Source organism: Leptinotarsa decemlineata, unplaced genomic scaffold (assembly GCF_025532065.1).
Source record: "Leptinotarsa decemlineata unplaced genomic scaffold, Ldec_3_MD MMD2_tig00002082_RagTag_RagTag, whole genome shotgun sequence".
NCBI lineage: Eukaryota > Metazoa > Arthropoda > Insecta > Coleoptera > Chrysomelidae > Leptinotarsa > Leptinotarsa decemlineata.
The window spans coordinates 96,874-114,234 of record NW_027412573.1 but is presented as its reverse complement, the minus strand read 5'-3'; the positions used below and the strand labels follow the sequence as shown (position 1 = coordinate 114,234).

Below are 17,361 nucleotides of genomic sequence, written 5' to 3'. Positions count from 1 at the left end.
AACACGTTAACCAACTCAGGTGCTGTGATTGTCGGTTGTCTTCTCGCGGTTAAGACCAAAAATCGGTCTTGAACTGCAGTTCTAGCGCGTCCTCGCCCTGGAAATGCAACAAAAAATCTTTTACCCCAAAAATCTAAGAAAGTGTACGAAAAACTATATCAACGGTTTATGGACTGGAGAAATACAAATAATATTTCGACATTCTCGGAAAATGTTTTGATTGCCTATTTTCAAGTATTGATAGAAACTATAAAATCATCTAGTATATGTATATGGACACATTACTCAATAATAAAATCGTTGATAAACATCAACCATAATATAGACATTTCAAAATATAAGAAGCTACAAGCGTTATTAAAGCAAAAGTCCGAAGGATGTGTTGGAAAAAAATCAAAAATATTTTCACCTGAACAATTGAAAACGTTTATCGACGAAGCACCCGATGAAATATACTTATTTATAAAAGTAAGTACATATCTACCTAACATTATATTTTTAAATACTCATTTTGTCATAATTACTTTTTCTATTTGACATATGCAAGATATATTTTATTAATTTCCCAAAACTTATTAAGGTACCTCGTGGCGTAGCGAGCGAAGGAGTTGACTTCGATCTTGACGGCTTGGCAAGACGCCGGTTTGAATCTTTTTATTGTCATTTTTTTCTTTATTTTATAATCATTTTTTTTGTTTTAGGTAGCAATGATTTTTGGAATAATGGGAGCATGTCGAAGGCATGAACTACATGACCTTAAATGTGAAAATGTCAAAGATATGAATGGAATCTTAATTGTTAATGTGGTAGAAACTAAAACAAAAGTACAAAGAACATTCACAATTACCGGCAAATATTACGAAATTAGTAAAAAAATATATGAATATACGGCCGAAATTTTGCCCCACCCCATCTTTTTTCGTTAATTATTTTAATAGTAAATGCACAATTCAAAACATAGGTATTAATAAATTTGGAAATTTAGGAAAGAAAATAGCAATTGTAGCTACTCTTTTTGCAAATACATTTTATAGGTGTAAAAAACTTTTTCAGTAAAATTGACATATTTATCAATATAACCATATCTTTTTCAAATTTCACATTTACAGTTGAAAAATCAAACAAAGTTTTTATAGAAATAACAATTTATTAGGATAACAAGGTTATGTCAAGAAATAACATGTCCTGATAAAATTTAAGATGAACACGAGTCTGACTGAGCAATGCAGAAAATATATAAATTAAATAAGCATAGAAATAATATATAACTTGAACATATATGACATACCTAATAGTTGCAACAATATTTGTGAAAAATTGGTTAAGGCTTTTGCGGTCGAGATTTTCAGTGTTACAATCTTCATTCGGGTTTGAAGGCCATCGTAGTTTGGAACTGCATCCTAACGTTTCGCCAGCACGAGTGGCTGGCTTCTTCAAAGGTTCATTCATCTTGATGATCCATGAATCATCAAGATGAATAAACTTCTGAAGAAGACAGCCACTCGTGCTGGCAAAACATTAGAATGCAGTTCCAAGCTACGACGGCCTTCAAAACTGAATGCAGATAGTAACACTGAATATGTGTCAACTTAATACACATGAGAGATTCTCAAATATAATCAATCCCACACATCAAAAAAGCTTCATCCAACAATTAGTAGATTAAGTAACCTAGGGAGTTTAAGTTTATTCAAACTCTATATTTATCTTATTCCCACAATGAAACAGTGAACTGACATCTATCATTCAATGAAAACCAAACCTGTTCTTGTATTTGGAGAGCAGTTTTTAACATTATTGTCATAGGTCTCTGTACTTTTGTATATCCCTCTAAATCGTAAATATTGTCTTTCGGACTGATTCTATAGGTATTCTGCTTTCCTTTGTAGTCTTCCTTTCGCAAGAAATCAGACTATCATGTTTTTCAGCCTTCCAATCCCTTCGATTTCACTCTCCAGAATATTCCGGTGGGTTTCTATGCATACCTACAGGAGTACCCGTCAGTATGACATCACTTGGATAGAGGGTAACAATCCTGAAATACGAAAGTTAGATGTATAAAAAATGACTTCCTGATCAAATCAAGAAAATGTATGATACACGTTTCATAAATCATACCCAACTACTATTATCTATTAAGTGTAGTTCTCTACTTGTTTTTTTAAATTTTTGTGAGATATCAAAATCTATGTATTACTATGACATGCCATTCATATTCATAAGTTCAATACTTGATAGATAACTATGTTTTTGAGATAATGTCCCATTTTGACCTATTTTTTACAGAATGCCATTCGTAACACAGAGTTAGATCTCATTTTTTTATAAACAAAACGCTTGAAACTGATATTATTTTCATGATATATCCATTACTGTGTCACTGTACTTAGATCATTCAGAAGTTCAATAATTTATAGGTAACTATATTTTTAACGGTAAGTAACTATATGTATGAGCTATGCGAAAACAATTTTTAACTTACTGAGACAGGTAAGATACCAAGAAGTCTATCTTGAATATAAGTTCCGATGTATTTCCATTCTGTTTCTGAACTCCATTAACCCAAGATTTAATTGCTAGATTAGATGGATCGACTTTGTTCTTAGTGACTACAGCCGGTCCTAGAGGACAAAATGTATCCATAGACTTACTGCCCGTTGTTCCGTTTCTTCTGCCAGTCTCTAGCACTGATATCTTGAGCCACTGTGTATCCGAATATGTAGTCATTGACTTAGTCTTTTCTTATTGCTTTCGCTTTTTTCCCTATCACTACTGCCAGTTCCACTTCCCAATCAACACCCTGTAAAACATTGATGTGAAATGTTTATTGTATTGGCAATATCACTTGTTATCTAAATCTACTGGTAGCTATGATAATAGTTATACAATTTTCACAATAAATTTTATTCAAGACACGTTTTCAGTTGGATTGGTACGTGAAACTATTCTATAATGTCTTCTATATATAACAGTAGGTAATAACAAAACTAAATTAGGTAAACGATTCTAATGAAACAGGGTGATATGAAAAAAAAAAGCAATTACAATACAATAAAAAACTAACAGGTAAGAATGGAACATATAAATACATACGTATACATACGTATACATACGTACAATAAATCCAATTGTTAAACTACTAGATGAATGTCTTACAAGCCTACATCGTAGACCACTTAGAACCCAAAAGTAGCACACTACATTGGCCACAGTATGAATTCCCTATTGGGCCATTAGAGAAATATTGAAATTATGAGAAACATATTGAGCCAATATAAGTCCTAAAAATTATATAGGTAGTTATTTTCATATCTTTCCAATCTAGTAAATGTAGTCACTGAATATATTGCTGATTTATCCAGTTTCAAATCATAGTATATATGGATGATGAGTGAATATTCTTTAAACAACATTGATATTGATTTGATTGGTGATGGCGAAACATCCAGAGAAAATTCTATAATATGACTGCCCTTAAACGTGACGAAAGATACGGATATTGTAATTACTAATTTCATTTTTCTGTTTTCTTTCATGATAATAACAACCATTATTATTATAATTATTATATTTGAAATAAATCTGGAAATGTGGACTTACTAATTTTCAAATGTGATTAATTCACTTATTAAGATGATTTATAAGTTGGTAAATATTAGGAATCCAATATTGGGAAAGTGAGCGAGAAGTTGGCAAAACAGACCAATGAGAATGCACCACGGAAATACAACACCGCAACCACGCCAACGCCGATCTTCCTTCTTCTGTTCTTCACAGCAGTTACCTTTTTATGGTTGACATGTGTATTAAATTTTTAGGTTATTTGTTAGTTGTTAGTAAGTGGATGTGTTGTGAAATTTGAAAAAACGAAGGTAAGAATTTATTACTTATAAAGTAGATATTCGCTTCTGACAATCTCATGTACAAATTCAGTTCCACACATGACAATTTATGCATGCATTTTTGGTGTTATATTATTCATATAATATAAGGGATTAAACTTCTGAGATCATTCTAAGGTTATAGTTTAAAAAACATCAGTATTGATTTCATTTTGATTCAAGCATATGAAGATCATTGGTTCTTGAGGTAGTGGTATATTTTGCTCCTCACAATGTCCACTATAATTAAGTCCCACACAGGCAACTTTGTCTGGATTGGTAATAGGGGATAAAAGTTCAACTTTGTTGAGAGGTGTTACGGATTTACCTTCTGCAACTATTCTGAAAAAGAAAGATATAGAGTTGAAAATATTTTTGGTCTTCTGAAAGGAAATACTTCCATGGTATCTTACATGGTATTATAGTCTTGAAACAGACAGGGGCAGATTGTATTTCTTAGTTTGTTACCGCTATACTCTTTACAGTTTAGGACAGATATAAATTTTTTGTCTATATCTATAATCATTATAACACTGAGATGTTCTAAAATATTTTGAACAATAATAGAAATATCAGAAGTTGTAGTTAAAACATACCAAAAATATTACTGTTGTAGAATATTTATTAAGTAAGTTTATCATTTTTTTCTTTTTAAAAACAACTCGAAAACTATGACTTTCTCACTGGAGTCAAATTTTTTCATGAGTGAAGTATTAGTAGACTTATCTGTAGTTACTGAGATATCCATTAATTCGTTTAATGTGAAAAAAATAAAAATTTCACAATGAATAAATATATAGCCGAGAGAAATGGCGAGAGACAATTCAGTTCAATACTATTAAAATATAATTACGAAAGATTTTATACAAAAAAATACGTTCACTATGACTTTGTACTGTCGCTGCCAGTTACGTTGGGTTTTCATCTGCGTCCCAGGGAAAAGTAACAATTTCAACTCTTCTCTTCATAGATTACTGATTACTTTTGAATGAAAAGAGTTATAGGTAATATAAAATTTTCAAAGGAACCTACTACCCCCATAATGTGTTTCAAAAAGTGTCCGCCGCTATTTATGATGAAATATTGTGCCTGAACCAAAAACAGAACAGATTTAACTTTCATCATTGAGTTCAAACCTCGGTAGTGAAAAAACTGATTTTCAGATGAGTTTGAAACGAATGAAGTTTTGAAAAAATACCCACTTTCGCAGAAAAATTAAAAATGGGAAAAATTTTCTTCATCTCGGTATTTCAGTGAAAAAATTGTTTATCTCTGATTGTTTTGTGATTATTAGAAAAAATGGTCATTTTGACAAAATAGTTTTTTCAGGAATGGTGGAATCTGAAAAAAGTAACAAAACAATTCGAAAACACGAAAGGTTACAATATCTACAAAGTGATGATTCACTGATAAATTATTCATCAGAAACAATTGCAAAGAGTGTTCCTAAACCTAAATCTCTGTCTTAAACGAGAAATATAAGGATGAAGCGAATTCATGACTATTTTAACCATCTCAATGACAGTGAACTATCTGAAAATAGAACTCGGATACACTGCATTGGTATTTTAAAATTCTAATGATTAGTAGCGATATTTCGATCAGAAATACATCTTATTCAGTGGTACTACTCTGGTACGAAAGTCTATTGTTTTGAGAAATCTTGAATGAGATCGATAGAAAGGAATGGAAATTTCAGTTAGAAAAAATATAGTATCCTTTCAAAGATATACCGAATTGACGTTTTTGTTGAAGATTGTAAACACAGCACGGTGCGAAGACTTTCAAATATTATTATTGATATTACTTTCAAATATTATTATTGATATTACCGGCAAGTTCACCTGTACAGACCCGTACCTATTTAAAATATTTATTTTGGTTGGTAAATTTATATATTTCAAAATGAATATCATTACATTGTGGAAAAAGTTCAAATTTCTATGAAAATTTCAGTTTGTAATACTTTCACTTGTAAACGAATCAACATAAAAAAATTATATGCACAAATTGCAACAATCGAAAATGTCTGATATAATTTCTGTCGAGTTTCCACCTGCTAATTTTATCATCAATCCATTAAATGTCAATTTGGCATATCTCTAAAAACATTGAACATATTACAGCTTTATAGGGTCTAGCCTAGGGCTTCAGCCCCAGATCAAGATTAAGAATGGTTCTGCTTTCTGTTATGCAACATTTGTCCTTGTGTGAAAATAGAAACTTCAAAACAACAAATGCAAGATATTCAATATCAATTGTTATCAAACATGCATACCAAATTGAAGAAGTCATGCGATTTTAGTATTCGTATATCATAATTATTATTTTTGATGAACAACAACAAAAAATACATTGCAAAATATTTATCTAAATGATAATGTAATGAGTATTTTGTTAACGATAATTCAGAAAGTTTTCAATTGGAATTGATTGATCATTTCAAATCAAATAGTCAAAAAAACGTTATCATTTCATTTGACAATATGATCTTTCAATGAAATTAAGATTATGTTCACACTAATAATTTTCAAGACTGAATAAATATTATATCGAATTGTAGCCTGATCCAGTTTTAAAGCATCAACAATAGTTTTTTGAAGTGTACCTACTTCCAATTTTGAACTAATGATACTATTTTCGCTAGAACACGAGTAACGTGAAACTGTCACGGAATTATGTTTTGTTGCCGACTATACTGAAACTTACATGAGAACTCCATTAGAAACACATCTTTTAAGCTAGCAGAACGACTTTGGATTTTTGCAATTATTTTCAAGAAATAATATCAGCATAGTTTCAGGCTAATTTTTTACTGTTCTCAAATTTTTGTCTTCATTTGATGGAAATAACATTTTGTTGATTCAGGCTACGTTATCATTTTATGCTTATTTTGGGCTCCATGTGATTTTCTTTAAATCAATAAGTTGCTTTACTACCTCACTGATCAAATTTTTGCTCCTCGTTTGAGTGTGGAATATTTGAGTCGATACCTTGGGCCAATTAGTCAGAAGTAGAAAAAAAATTGGATTTTGATGACATAATTGTGTTTAAACTAGAAATTTGAATTAAGAGTTGAAAGTCGAAATATTGAGTATGAAGTCGAAAATACAAGCTTTAAGATGAAATTTCGACCCAAATACTCGACAGATTACGAGCTTGAAGTCAAAATATCAATATTGAAATTGAGAATGAAAATCCTGATTTTGTCGCCAAAACCGAAAATGTTGAGTTTAAAATCGAAACTGAAAGTTAAAAAATTGATTTTGACTCTAAAGTTGAAGATTAAATTTTAACGCTGTTATCGGAATTGTGGATTTAAAGTCAATATTTTGACATCAAAGCTGAAATTACTAGTTCAGCATTAAACCTGAAACTTATGAGTTTGACTTGAGTCAAAATTACGAGTTAAAGTTATGAGTAAAAAGTCGAAATTATTGTGAAAACTAAAAATAAATATATCTATCAGTTAGGCTGATGCCGGATCTGTCTATAAAAATCTATGCAACCAAACCATCCTGGAATAATAGAAACATGGATGTTTATCTTTTAGCTTTTTCGTATATGCCACCTCCTTCGCTAAGAAAGCAACGAGAGAGTTGGATATGGAAGAGTCCACTGCGCTAATGTCGATTATATCTCCCCCGATGGTGAGCTGTGCCCCCAGCTGTTGCTGCCCCCCCGATTGCAATTTGTACTGAACCAGCCTCATTTTTTGGGAAACGATACCGAAAAATTTCTCGAAACTGATGCTGATACACCTTTCGAAGTAGCTCTACGTAATATTAATCTTGTATTATAAAAAAGATTCGCACTCATGATAAAATGATTTCAAGAATTACATAAAAATTACAACAAACGAAACTGTTGCGTTTGTGATGGATGATAAGATAAATATTGTACGAGAGACAATCAAGTCCTACACGCAACCAAGCACTGAATTGACTGAAATCGGGAAACACATAATGCAGGCAGGTAACCGGTTTGAAGAAAACGAATGTAGGAGAGAAATGTGCCGATATTTTGCTTTTTATTACCTTAATAACTAACGACTCTTCTTTCTAGTGGGTCTGCAGTTTGAGCTTGATTAATTTTCAGCTATAATATCCCAAGTACATTGATAACTAACGAAATAATTTTATCACAGTTTTCGAAAGCACGTTATTTGGTAACCTAAAATAACGTGCTTGAGGAAGTTGTGATAAAATTAAGAGTTATTTTTCAATGTTCGAGGGATATTCGGTGAGAAAATTTTTTGCAATTCGAACAAAATTATTTATAGAACACACAGTTATTAAAAGAACAATTCGTATAATGATATTCCGTTGATCTTGCTGTATTTGCCTCGGTTACTGCATAGGTGTTTCCACGCATACTATTGATTATTTGGTTATGATGTTCCTGATCAATATTCAAATAAGGTTTTATGGAATTTGGAAGTGACATTTTCGAAATAAATTGAATTACTGAAATGTCAAACTATTTTATTGTGTTGGTTGCTTAGCAATGTCATGACATAAGTGATAACTACCCGTGAAAACTATCCATGGGTAGTTATCAGTGTAATGATGGTTTCATTGGTTATTTCGACACACATGACTAGAAATAGACAAATTTGATAGGATAATTTTTTTGGCAAAAATTTTCATTTGAATACCTATCTGTTACGATAATTATGAATTGATGAGCCGAAAGTACGCGAACGTTTATTGGATTATTAAGTATTTGTAGATAATATGGGTGTGTTATCGTTGTGATGCAAGGCGTCAGTGTTAGTGACCTTGGCATATCCGACTTTAACCTATTCCTCTCTTGAATTCTCATGAATTCCCTGTTGATAATTGTTTAACACATGGAAAAACCAACAGGATGCGGTGATATGAAAGATGGTTGTATCCGCTTAAACGTAAAATGAAAAACAATTTCCCATCGCTTGATCTCGGGTTCACTAGTTGACTAAAATAGAAAGAGAAAGAGTTTAATAACGTTCATCTATGTCAAAAAAATAATTCTTTTCAGAGAATGCTAACATACGTCAATAACATGAAACGCAGACTGTTTTATTTCTTTTTGAACAACGGTTTCTGTGTTAGGAGCCAAAGCTTCGACTACTTCATTTCAGATGGCGGGACAACAGTTACATTTAAGATGTATCCACTCTTGAAAGTAGGTCGTGACGGACAATCTGCTCTGTCACATGTTGAAATAAATATTTTTTTAAATGAAATATTCGAAAATACGTTCGTTCTGAATTGGAGGTCAGGTTGGAAGTTCAGAATGAAAACTTTTTCTAAATTCAACATTCGAAACTACGTTCGTTATTGATATCGGTAACTGTTTTAGGTTACGTTAGGTTAGGTTAGATGTAATATATCTAATAGATGTCAAAAATGCCTTCAACACCGCGAAATGGGAATAATTCTACCGTAACTACGGTATATTGGAGTCAGCAACTATCTTTTCTTCAAGTCCGAGTATCTTTTATGAAGAACGCTGGTGTGTGGCCCACAAGGCTACCAACACTGTGGAACGTAGTCTATGATGTCGTGCTGAGACAGGACCTTTCGGAGGGATGCTCGACAGCAGTGGTGTTACGTGCAGTACAATTGTACTGAATCTAGTACAATCGAACTAAATGCAGTACGGCAGTACCTCTTTCGCCATTTTAGTACAATTTTGCTTTCTTTTTCTAAAAATAAAATTTGTATTCGACATTTGATAGATAGACAATAGTCTCGAGTTATGAATTAATATGCAGATGATGTATCGCAGTCCAGCATACGTATATTATATCGCTGTATTTCATTCTGTCGATACTTTGTCAAACGCACGATCTCGATAACAGTCCCCATGGGCCATGACCCATGAACATAATAAAATGATGTTTTGTTGACACTGTCAACAGTGTCAAATGTCAACTTGACAGTGTTGAGTGTTGACGTTGACACTGTGACTCAATTATTTTATTGTTTTTTATATTAAGGAAAAACCAAAACGAATTCCAAGATTTTTGTTCCACAAAAAATCATGAAATTTTATATTTCAGTACCACAAGATGGCTGTCCAGAGGAGTGAGTAGTAATAGTAATAAAAATATGAATCCACAAGTCATCAATTTTTTTCAGATGGTAGTTGATCGTATTTTGGAGCAATGGAGTTCCCTCACACTATATTTCCAGCATAGAATCATAGATCACAAAGATTTGATAGCTAGGGCCATTTACAATGCATTGAAAAATCCAATTTTCAAAATGGATTTGAGTTTCCTGTCATAAGTACCCAATAATCCAAATAATTTTTTACCTTTAGAAGAACTGTCTTTAGGTGCTAAGGTTGATGTCATCGAAAAAGATCCTAATCTAAATATTCCACCTACAGAATTGCACAATTTTAAATTAAGGTGTCTGGACTTTTTGATTAAAGTTTCAATACAAATTAGACGAAGATTCAATTTTGAAGACCCTTGAAGAACTTGATGTTTGCTAGCAATTCATTCCTAATAAAATTATAAATGGATCTAAGCGGTCTATTACAGAATGGTACCACTTATTTCCATATTTGAAATTGGATTTGGAAACTGTTAATACAGAATGGCAAATAATGTGTGAAATGGCAAACTCCTTTAACGAATCAGATGTGACCTCATTTTGGCGACAAATAGTTAAAACCAAAAATGAATTAGCACAGCCAATGTTTCCGAATCTAATGGTGATTGTTAAAATAGTTCTCTGCCTGCCACACTCATCAGCAGCAGCTGAAAGGGTGTTCTCGAGCCTTAACTCAATTAAAAATAGGGTAAGGAATAGATTGAAAATATCACCTGCAACAGTATATTGCATGTAAAACAAAGTGTTTACTTTGCAAAATCTGTCCCAAAGTGGTAACCAAAATATTTTAAAGGACAAAATTTAATTAATGATACTGAAGTTGATGACTTATCCAATTTATGAGATACGAGTCCTAATGTGAGAATTATTATTTAATCCTGTGATAAGTTTAGTGAAAGGAAAGTTCCTAATAATTTAATTTAGTAGATTCGGAGAATTAATTTTAGTTACAGTTAAACTGTCAATTGAAGAAGTACTATTTTGTTCAAATTTAATTTGATTCAATAAATATTAAAAGGGTTTTTGTCTTTCATTCACTTTTGCCTGGCATAATTTGTGCAATATCTCCATTTTATTTTTTGATTCTGGTTCTGGATGCTTATTTTCAGATCATGTAAAAAATAAATTATGCAAGAAAAAGGACGATTTGAAAAAAGTGTTATGTACATGTTTTGATATGAAAATTCCACCCACCCCTGTATTATGATTCATATATTCATAATATGATCATAGATTCACAGAACACTTATATTATTATGATGTTCCATGATATTACATAGTGCAGTACAATTAAACGTAATTTAGTACAATTTTCATTTTTGTATTGGCACAATTTTTCGTTCCCGAAAAACATCACTGCTCGACAGCATCTTTTGCTGACAACCCGGCATTGGTGGTGAGGGCAGAGAAACCAAGTCTGCTTATTAATAGAGCAAACACCGCGCTCGCATTAATATGGGAATGGATGAGCCTTAACGGTCTTGAAATCGCGCCCCAGAAAACTGAGTGAAAAATGTTCTTATAGGACGAAACTACAGTAACAACATTAGTTACAAATGAAAGTGGTAAAAAAAACAGAAGTTTAAATTTCTCATTTTCCATAACTTTTACAAAATGTTGAAAAATATTTCATACTGATTCAGATTTTCATTGCAGAAGTGAAGAGCCCTGTAGTTCAAATATTACATATAGAACGAACTGTCCTGGCAGTCGAACAAACTAACGTCTTGATGCCTCCTTTATTCAACAAATATGTGGCCTGGGGCTTCGCAGACCATTCATTAAGGATAGGAAACTACAAAAGTGACAAAGCTGTTTTTGTATCTGAAAGTGTGATACAAAATAACGGGGAGATTTTAGCTTGCGTTTGTCCGTCTCCCAAGTTGATTGTTACAGCAGGTACCAGTTCGGTAAGTAACAGTTTTTTTTTGTTTAATCCTGAAATATTCATTTCGACTACGAAAATTTTAATTTCAACAGTAATTTTTGGAAAACAGGTTGTGACAGTGTGGGAATATGAATCAAGGTAGAAGAATCTGAGCATCAAACATAATTTGCCTCGCAGCTAGTCCGGCTTACAATGTCATCATATCTGGTTCGAGAGATTGCACGGCGATCATATGGGACTTGTCTCGAGGAGTTTTTGTCAGGCAGCTCAGAGATCACGCGGGACCAGTGGCGGCAGTCGCAGTCAATGATTTAACTGGAGACATAGCAACCTGTGCTGCCAATTGGTTAGTTCTATACATCTGTGTATACCTAAAATTTCAGTTTACTCTGCTGATTTCAATTTTACTTCATTTCATGCAGGGTTATTTTGATGTTGGATCCCTTCAAGAAAATCCGGTTACATAGGATTGATAGCATTGACTAAGTAGCATTTGTATAGGAATCTTCATCATACTTTCATAACTTACCACTCTTGTAGATTTTTAGCACAATAAATTTGCTGGTAACTGCTGTTGATAAATCACAAAACTTGTCACCCTTGTTTATACTATTTAACTAAACCAAAAATAATAATGTCGTGCTGAATTATGATTTCACCTTTTCTTTATTTGATTCACTATTTACTCTGTTCCAGGTTCTTTTAGTTTCTTTTTCCAATTTCTTTATTTTCGATTTGTAATATGATGATATCTTTTTTGCTTTTTTCACTTTTCATTTGTGTTCTTTAACAGTATGGATTATTTGTGTTAATATGGATAAAAAAATCATTGCTGAAATGAATATTGCTCTAATGCAACCTTTTATTTTTATATTTTTTTCAGGTTGCATGTCTGGAGTATAAATGGCGATGAATTATCAAATGTAAACACATGCGTAGGAAGAGCTGATAGAATGCAACAAATTTTGTGTGTAGCATTTTCACAAACTCACGAATGGGACCACTTGAATGTAATCATGACTGGTTCAACTGATGGAGTGACTCGAGTGAGAATTTGTAAAATATATTTTGTTTTCTTTGCTACAAGAAATAATTATTTAGGCAAATAATGTAGGTCTTGATATACTAAACATTTACTTATAGATGTGGTCAATAGATTATGTTCAAGTTCCTGAGGAAGAAAGAATCATTACAACTTCTTGCAAACCTGTGGTAGAGTCTAAATCACCAAAACCTTGTAAGGAAACTGCAACTAAACCTTCTCCCATACACCATCGACTTGTCAAGCAAATCAACGTTTTCCCGGTACTGGATCTATGAGTGAGTAATTTTATTGTTTCAGTTCATTATAACATTTTTTTTAATTGAGTGAATGGTTAAAAAACTGCAGGAATCTAAATTTCTCTTCATTTTGGATCAAAAAGGGGGGTTAACTTGGAAAAAACATAAACACTAGGACATACTACTTAAACGGCTGTGGTGATATATTAGTGAAGTGTCGCCAAAAAGAGTGACTTTTACCGATGAAATGAAAATTGACTTCTTTAAAATTTTCAATCACACGTCCAATACTGACTCAAAGGATGGTCAAGTTTTAGTTGGAACACCCTTTTTATAATCTATTAATGTAGAAGAAAGAATTTCACAAGAAATATCCCCCGCTCGTTTTTTAAGTTGATACAAAAATAATCTATGGTGAAATCTGTAAATTGTGCATGTCACTTTTTACTGTTCACACATATTATATCTACGATTTCTGTTACCCATTTTTCACTAATACTAATAATGATTAATTTTGATTACATTTCATCACATTTTGTTTTGAATTTTTCTAATTTTGAATCCAACATTCATCATTTTTCAGAAGTTACCACTTCCTTTTCAATTCATCAATCTGATTGGCTACTCTTTAGTTGAATCCAAAACATGTACTGAGTGTTCTTACCATTTTTCAGATAAAATTCCTAATGTCAGTGTTAATTGAATTTTTGTTATTAATTTGTAGTGTAAATTTGTTTTATTGTATGTTATTATGTTGTATTAATGTCTTTACTGTTTTCAGTGTATTTATCCCGATGATTGATGGTTTCTGGTTAGTTGTGCTGTTTGGAAATGATCTGAAATACTCTAATACTGATAAGTCACAACTTTGCCTGATCTGGGCATGAACATTACTCCAATTATACAGATAAGAATTTGAATAAAGGTAAAGTATCTGGCTTTCTAATAAAATTAAACATCTAAGAATAACTTTGATTTTCACAAACTTTCAACACTGAATTAACAAAATATGTGAACTTTTAACATCAAATTAATAATAATATGAAAAACTTTTAACATCGAACTATCAAAATAAATACAAACTTTTAACTTTTAACTACTAAAATAAATGCAAACTTTTAACATTCAACTAATTAAAATATGAAAATCTTTAACTTTAAAAACAGAATAATCTTATAAAAAACTTATAACAATATATATTTATTTATTTATTTATTTATTATTTCATACCTGGCATTGAATACTATCGAAGTAAATGTGAAAATATCGTAGTGTCAATGATATTACATACCATATATGTCAAATTGATAAACTCCTTTTTTTCGAGGTTGACAAAAATTGAATTTTATTTTTTTTTTATTCAGGCGGTAATAGCGCCGAGTGTGCCAGCATTGACGTGGATGATGGATCAGGAATGAGAACTAGCAAATCAGATACAAGCCTCACAGATTCTTTATGATTTCTGAAGCCAAAAAGAAACCAATAATCCATTGAACTCTCTTAGACCCGTAAGGATATTTTATTTCTGCTCATTCGATTTTTGATCACACTTTCATGTTTTTCTGTCATAAATCGAAAAGATTCTGATGGTACATCAATCGATTCTACTGAAAATATGTTTGAAATTAACCAAAATTCAACAAATTATTAATGTAGGCTGACAATATTGAACTATTTTCAGTAGGAAAATTCATCAGTAGGAAAATCTAAACGTAAATAATCCTGCTTTGTATTGATTACTTCATAATCAATAAATTATCCATTTACATACATAGAAAAAAGAAAAGATGTTCCTGTCCTTACAAGTCCTATCAATCGAGAGTACCTTGAAGCAAAAAATTTGTTAGAAGCAGTGTATTGTTTTATTTAAACATTTCAGGTTTCAAATGGCAGAGACAGTTGGTATTTAGAAGTAAACTCACCATGCACACAGCTTACGACAGAAAAGATAATGCCGAACCTGCTTCTGTGACAGCTTTGGCAGTATCAAAGTAAGTAAAACTGTTCTGCTAATTGTATAACATACTCTCAATTTCAGAGACAGATATTTTTTGATAATACAATCACTTGAGAGGTGATGAAAATGTCCAATTGTTTCAAGAGTTTGGCCTTTCATGGTAATATATTTGAGAAATCTAGTACTCGGTAGAATAATTTTATAGCATCAATTAATTTATCTTAATAATGTGCACACTCTTGAGACACCGATACAATTCTATGAAATGTGTTCAACTGATTTTTGACTAAGGTCTTTTTGCTCTTGTCATAAAATTACCAATATCACTTGACTATATCTTCAAAAATGAAATTTGTATCTCCTCTAAAGGTTTTTTCTCATAGTAGTTGTGAAAGTGTTATATAAGTTGCACCTGCTGCCACAATTTTAATTGTTATGTTGGTAACATAGCCCCTGAACTTCAGTCTTGTAGGGGTAATGTTTCTGTGTATAATTATTCCATTATTATTTATTTTTAGAGATCACCGTTGCGTGTACGTGGGTGATACTCGAGGTAGAGTATTTTCTTGGAGTGTTTGTGACATCCCGGGAAGAGCTGCTGATCATTGGTTGAAAGACGAAGGGGCGGATTACTGTGCTGGATGCAGCAATAAATTCACAATATATGAGAGAAAGCACCATTGTAGGAATTGCCGACAGGTATTCTGTTCAAAGTGCAGCAAGTTTGAATGTGAAATATCTCGTCTACGCAACTGAAGCCAGTTAGAGTCTGTCAAAGTTGTTATGCAGCTCTCAAAGCTGAACGTTGAATGTCATAGAAATTCTGTTGAACCTCCATTTACATCTAAAAAAAGCATGGTTATTCAAGTCAATGAATTTTTTGTGGTGAATGATCAGATACACCTTTTTTAATAAAAAGATGGTAAATTTTCGTTATGTGGACACCCGGCTATTTTGAAAAAATTTTTTGATTGTACTTACATATTTTGATGCGTAGAATACGAATCCGAAAGAAAAAAGCGGCGCTCTCCCTTATTTAAAAAGTTACGGCCCTTCAAAGTTCAGAAAAGGGCAAGCAAACTTTTTAGCCTTCTTTTTCACTAAATAAACTATTTAAAAACACAAGCATTTATTCACTAGGTCACTTTTACACCTTATTCCTCCTTCTGTAACACTTTTCACTTCAATAATCAACATTATCTTATAAAAATGTTGAAAAATGTACGGAGCTGCTTTTTGGATACATATCACTGTATTTTACGTTTTTAAGATTAATGATATGGTTGGTACGACTGATGCAGTCCATATTCTTGAAGTAATTCAAATGTTTTTTAACCTTCATCTTTAGATCGTAAATTGGTTTTTGGTGATTATATACGAATTTGAAATAGTAGGCGACGGCAAATACCAACCGCTTTTTTCTGAAATGTCACTAGTAACTAACCTAAAAATAGAATAATGTCACCAGGAAAGCATTCGTTTTTAAAGTAAGTTTTTTATAAAAAAAATGTTGATTATTGAAGTGAAAAGTGTTAAAGAAGGAGGAATAAGGTGTAAAGGTGACCTAGTGAATAAATACTTGTGTTTTTAAATAGTTTATTTAGTGGAAAAGAAGGCTGAAAAGTTGCTTGCCCTTTTCTGAACTTTGAAGGGCCATAACTTTCTAAATAAGGGAGAGCGCCGCTTTTTTTTTCTTTCGATTCGTAATCAACGCATCAAAATACGTAAGTACAGTCAAAAATTTTTTTCAAAATCGCCGGGTGTCCACATAACGAAAATTTACCCTCGAATTTGTTGTTGAATACTTTTATGAAATATGTTTATTATTATTAATGTTTGAAATACTGTTTTAAATCGATAATTTTTATTATTATACAGTTCTTTTTATGTTTTATATCATTAATTTTTATAATCATGTGATTGTCTAGTGTGTACAAGTATTTAAAACTAGTTGATTACTGCGTTGCAAAAAAGTGAAAGCTAGCAAGAGAAAATAAAAAGATAAGATGCACTGAACATTTTTATATGAAACTCTTCTTACTGGTTGACTAGCATTAAGTACCGTTTTAAGCAATTTTATATCTTTAAAAATATTGATATAAATTATCAGAAGACAACGGATGGCTGAAAAACGAGAATACTGCTAGAAGTTGTCAAAGCAGAAACCTTTATTTTTCAAAAAACTTGTCACGTTCGTTCAACTATTAAGGGAACAGATATTTGACATAGGAATGTAGGCTTTCACGG

At 31.9% G+C, this 17,361-nt stretch overlaps 1 protein-coding gene and 1 pseudogene across 7 annotated transcripts; one reads left to right on the top strand and one right to left on the bottom strand.

Moving 5' to 3' along the window:
• Positions 1 to 1,127: 1,127 nt before the first annotated feature.
• LOC141482849 (oxaloacetate tautomerase FAHD2A, mitochondrial-like) lies at positions 1,128 to 3,111 on the bottom strand (annotated as a pseudogene).
• Positions 3,112 to 3,720: 609 nt separating this feature from the next.
• LOC141482864 (WD repeat and FYVE domain-containing protein 3-like) lies at positions 3,721 to 16,046 on the top strand. 7 transcript variants are annotated; one of them, XM_074176727.1, is made up of 8 exons: positions 3,721 to 3,872; positions 11,645 to 11,898; positions 11,986 to 12,222; positions 12,760 to 12,922; positions 13,020 to 13,196; positions 13,939 to 14,082; positions 15,037 to 15,148; positions 15,633 to 16,046. In XM_074176727.1, the coding sequence occupies exons 7-8, from the start codon at positions 15,081 to 15,083 to the stop codon at positions 15,868 to 15,870; spliced, it is 306 nt and encodes a 101-aa protein (XP_074032828.1). In that variant the 5' UTR covers positions 3,721 to 3,872; positions 11,645 to 11,898; positions 11,986 to 12,222; positions 12,760 to 12,922; positions 13,020 to 13,196; positions 13,939 to 14,082; positions 15,037 to 15,080; the 3' UTR covers positions 15,871 to 16,046. The 7 variants fall into 7 exon arrangements, with proteins under 7 accessions (XP_074032828.1, XP_074032831.1, XP_074032829.1 ...); XM_074176730.1 differs by lacking the exon at positions 3,721 to 3,872 and adding an exon at positions 8,103 to 8,123; XM_074176728.1 differs by lacking the exon at positions 3,721 to 3,872 and adding an exon at positions 8,668 to 9,211.
• Positions 16,047 to 17,361: the final 1,315 nt, after the last annotated feature.